Raw genomic sequence first — 4,595 nt, 5'->3', positions numbered from 1 at the left:
GGAAGGAAGGAAGGAAGGAAGGAAGGAAGGAAGGAAGGAAGATTTGCCAAGGGTCACACAGCTAGTAAGTGTCTGAATCAGAATTTGAACTCTGACGCCAAGTCCACTAACTTCCTTGAGCTGCTGCCTCCATCAGGGCAGGGGTCTGGGCTGGCCCCTTCCTGCCCTCTCTTGTCATTTAGTCCATCTCACCTGCCCTGAATCTCTTTAATCTAGCCACCATAGACATATACCCTTCTCACACTGGACTAATTCTTTCGGAGACATCCTCTTCTTACCTCTAAACCCTTTGCAATCTGGCTTCTGACTTCACAACTGTTGCTCAAACTTAACAGTCTTTCTCGTACCTTAGTGCATTCACTCAAGCCATTCTTCACACTTGGAATGTACCCTCTTCTCTTCTTGCTTTCTAGCAAACTTTGGCTTGCCTTCTCCATGAAACCTCCCCTGGTTCACTCGCCTCTTCAATTCACCTTGAATTTTATTTATTTGGGCAAATGTTTCTATCTCCTCTCCCCACCCCAGCCCTACCCCAGTCCAGTAGAACTGCCAGCTCCTTAAGGGCACTTGCTGATTGGTCTCTATCATTGGATCTCTACTGTCTAACAGTACCAGGCACAAAGTTTTGAAGCACACCCCAGTTTTCTTCCATGGTTACCTGGACAAGCAGGATTCATCCTGAATTTCTGCCCCCCCCCTCCCCACCTCTCTGGGGATGAGATAGCATCTCAGATTTTGCTTTTCTGCCTAAGTTTCCATTTCCCAGGAATCAGCTTGGCTCAGCTTCTCCTTCCCCTTTCCTACAGGTGCCCTGCATGAAGCCAGCCACAGAGGATTTCATCTTGGAACCGTGATAAAGCCCACAACTCAGAGTCCCAGGCTTGGTTCCAGTCTTTCCCCCTGTGGGAACAAGGCTCCATGAAAAAACCCAGCTGTTAGTACTTTTCCACCCAGATCCTGAGAGATATAAAGCCCCCTCTGCCCCAGAGGGCTTTGGCCCCATCAGGACTGGAGAAGCATCCTGCCTGTCACTGAGCACAGTTGTATCTGGAGGCCTCCAGCATGCAGGAAACTGATCCAGGGAAAGCTCACTTAAAGGGGCATGGATGTTCCGACTCTACAACTGGTGGTGAAGGACTCCTGATCTTTGGCTGATACTGCCTATCCACAGTGAACACCTCTAGCCTTGGAATTACAAATGGCCCTCGTGTAGTCATTCCTAGGACCTTTTCATTCCAACCCAAGCACCGAGTAGTTTTTCTGGGCAGGCTAATACAATAGTGGGGTTTCAATACATATTTGAATTATGTTGATCTTTGAGTTTGTATGCTCTCTGTGTGAAGTGTCTAGGACATACTTGTTACAAGTAAGAATTTGTGTCCATCATGCTTGGTTTGTCTGAAAAGACGACCCAGATCTTGGACTTTGCTTGGAAGTCAGCTCACAGGGATGATAACAGGTAGCACTTAGAAGTGTGTAAGATTTGTAAAGCCGTTTACAAATATTTCATTTGATCTTCATAACAATCTCTAGAGGTAGGTATGATCATTAACATTATTTTACAGATAAAGAAACTGAGGCTGAGAGATTAAGTGACTTTCCCAGGATCAAAAATCCAGTCGTGTCTAAAATAGGATTCCAAGCCCAGCATTCTATACACTGTGCCACTTAGCTCACACATAATAACAGATCACACTTACATAGAGTTTCAAGGTTTACAAAAAGTGTTCCTCAGTTTCACAGTTTAAATTCAATTCCTTATTAGCATTAATCCCACCAAGTTCAAATCTGAGAGACGATGGCCCAGCATCCAGGATTCTTTCTACTTGGGGCTTCATTGTTGGGGTGGCTACTGCCACTGCCTGGATTTCTTGGACTCTCAGACCCACATTTCCTAAGCTCTGAAATGTGTTTCCACTCCTCAAACCATTTTTGTTTTAGAAAAAAAAACTTTCCTCACAGCAACCCAGTGAAATAGGTGGTACCCATATCCCCATTTTACAGATAAGAAAACTGAGGCTTAGAGAGGTTAAGGGACCTGTCCGTGGACAAACAGTAAGTGGCAGAGTTAGTATTCATACAACCATAGATTTAGAGCTAGAAGGGCTCTTAGAAGCCATCAAATCCATCCATCTGCCTATTTTACAGATGAGGAAACTGAGGCCAGAGTATGAGCTTTCCACGGTGATGTGGCTTACAGCTGGTGAGTATTTGAGAACAGATTCAGACTGAGGTCTTCCTGACTCTAAGTCCTACACTTAAGCTTTACACAACACGACCTAAGTCCACTCTTCTTCCCACAGGTCAGGACGAGACATCCTCTGGTCCTTTCACCCATCACTTGAACATCCTAGACTCATTCATACTTTCCAGACACACTGACTGAGTATTTAATCCCTAGGTTGAGACCCTTCCAGGGTATGCCCTGAGGGCTAGATCCCCAGGATCAGTGTGGACACTGAGGATGGAAACAGGAGACAAAGAGGGCTTATTAGCAGTTAACAAGTAATGAGTAGTGGAATGCTACACTGAGTGGGGGAAAGAGACCCAGCCAGCAATGGAGAGGGACACAGTGGGTAGGAGCAGGCTACCCACCATACCAGCGAAGAATTAAACAGGGTCAAGGGTGTCATCAGAAACGTATGAACAGAAAAGAAGGGGGTAGGTCATGTGATAAAAGTAAAGGATACTTAGCCGATGGGCAGCCATGGGCTCCCCCCAGACCTTAAAAGCAGCAAAGAATGTCATTCACACCCAAGAATTTTTACCAGCTGCAACTGCATTGGAGCCCTTGCAGCAGGTGAGAGATTAGTGGGGCAAGTATGAAAATGGAACAGATGCCAAGGGGACAATGGGACACATTCCCTGCCCCCCCCTCCAAATTAGGCACTTCAACATCAGTGTAGTGCTCTGACATCCCTACTTATCTGCACAACCTGGGTGGTGGGAGAGGGAAAGTAAACAAGCATTCATTAAGTACCTACTATGTGTCAGGCACCTTACAAATACTATAAGCACCTACTCTGTGCTAGGAACTTTGAAAATACTATAAGCACCTACTATGTGTCAGGCACTTTACAAATAGTATAAGCACCTACTATGTGTCTGGCACTTTACAAATACAATCTCATTTGATCCACAGAACCCTGGCATGTGTGTGCTATTATTATCCCACTTTTGCAGTTGAGGAAACTGAGGCAAGCAGAGGTTAAGTGACTTGCCCAGGATCACATAGTTAGTAAGTATCTGAGGCAGGATTTGAACTCAGGTCTTCCTGTCTCCAGACCCAGGACTCTGGCCACTGTGCCCCCTTAGGTGCTCTAATTCTAATCCCTAGACTAGACACCTCCATTTCTAATACCATTTTATAGGTGAATAAATTGAATCCCTAAGAGGTAAAATTACTTCCCTAAGGTCACAGAACTGGAACTAGAAGACCAGATCTCCTGACCTCCAGAATCAGATGCAGAGACAGTGTGGAAACAAGTTTTGGTTTTGGTTGGCATCAAGAGAACTGAAATATTGTTTAGAAGACAGATCCCTGTGTATGTTGTCAAAGGGTCTGGGTTCAAATCCAGGCTCTAGCACCCGCTACATGTAAGTCACTTGCTTTCCCTGAACCTCAGTTTCTGTATCTGTAAAGTAAGAAAGGTTGAACTAGATCAGGGGCTCTTAGCTGTGGTCCATGGAAGGATTTCAGTGAGCTCAGATGGGAAAAAATTATTTATTTATTTTCACTAATTTCTAGCTGATATTAGCATTTCCTTCCAGAATGAATGTAGGTAACCAAACATTATTCCGAGAAGGGGTCAGTAGGTTTTGCCAGACTGCCAAAGGGGTTTATGACACACCAAAGATTAAGGATGCTTGTCCTCTAGGCTCTCTCCCAGGTTTGAAAATCCTTTGATGCTGTCCTGGGAGTCCTGGTTTTGACGCTTACTGGCCCTGGTACCTCCGTTTGACTCTCTGAGCCTAGTCCGATCATCTGTCAAATGGAGGAAAAAATACTTGTACTACCATCCGCCCAGATTTGCTGTGAGGAAGAGGGTTAGTCATCATGTACGTTCTCAGTTCAGAGTCTTTCCATGGCACTATCTCTATCTCTTCAGAGATTAAGTGCAATATCTCCTTTCCTGGAGCTCCCAGCAATGAAGCTGCCCAAGGAGCCAGGAAACCGAAGTGGAAACAGCTGCTCCTGGACCAGCCCTCTGTCCGGACCCTCCTGCAGGAAATTTCACTTTTAGGTGTTAAGACTCCACATGGAAAGGCAGGCCTGCCTCCAGATGCCCGACCTTGGAAACTATGCCCCCAGCCCCGGCCACACCTCAGTCACCACCATGTACCCGCTAAACAGCTGAGCTCCTGCCCTGCGCCTTGGAGAAGACCCAACAAGAGGCTCCTGGCTTTTATGTTCACTTGGTGAAGTAGCAATTACTGAGGCACCACTGGGAGATATGTAGGGTTTTATAGGAAGTACTGTAGATGGAAAGAAGAGAGACACAGAGACAGAGAGGAATGAGAGGTGGGAAGAGAGATAGAGATAGAGAGACAAAGAGACACAGAGACAGAGAGGAGTGAGAGAGGGAGAGAGACAG

At 45.9% G+C, this 4,595-nt stretch overlaps 1 protein-coding gene across 1 annotated transcript in view; it reads left to right on the top strand.

Annotated features, from left to right (window-relative positions):
- ZCCHC24 (zinc finger CCHC-type containing 24) overlaps positions 1-1,319 on the top strand; it is a 168,899-nt gene extending 167,580 nt beyond the window's left edge. Inside the window, exon 4 of the mRNA XM_069068349.1 lies at positions 807-1,319. Within this exon, the coding sequence (XP_068924450.1) occupies positions 807-854 (48 nt within the window). The 3' untranslated portion in view covers positions 855-1,319. The remainder of the gene's footprint in view (positions 1-806) is intronic.
- The last annotated feature ends 3,276 nt before the right edge of the window (positions 1,320-4,595 follow it).

This window comes from Petaurus breviceps, unplaced genomic scaffold (assembly GCF_028583685.1).
Source record: "Petaurus breviceps papuanus isolate PSGF00001 unplaced genomic scaffold, PetGlider_PUasm1.0 90762, whole genome shotgun sequence".
NCBI classification, from domain to species: Eukaryota; Metazoa; Chordata; class Mammalia; order Diprotodontia; family Petauridae; genus Petaurus; species Petaurus breviceps.
This window is presented reverse-complemented; position numbering and strand designations above follow the sequence as displayed.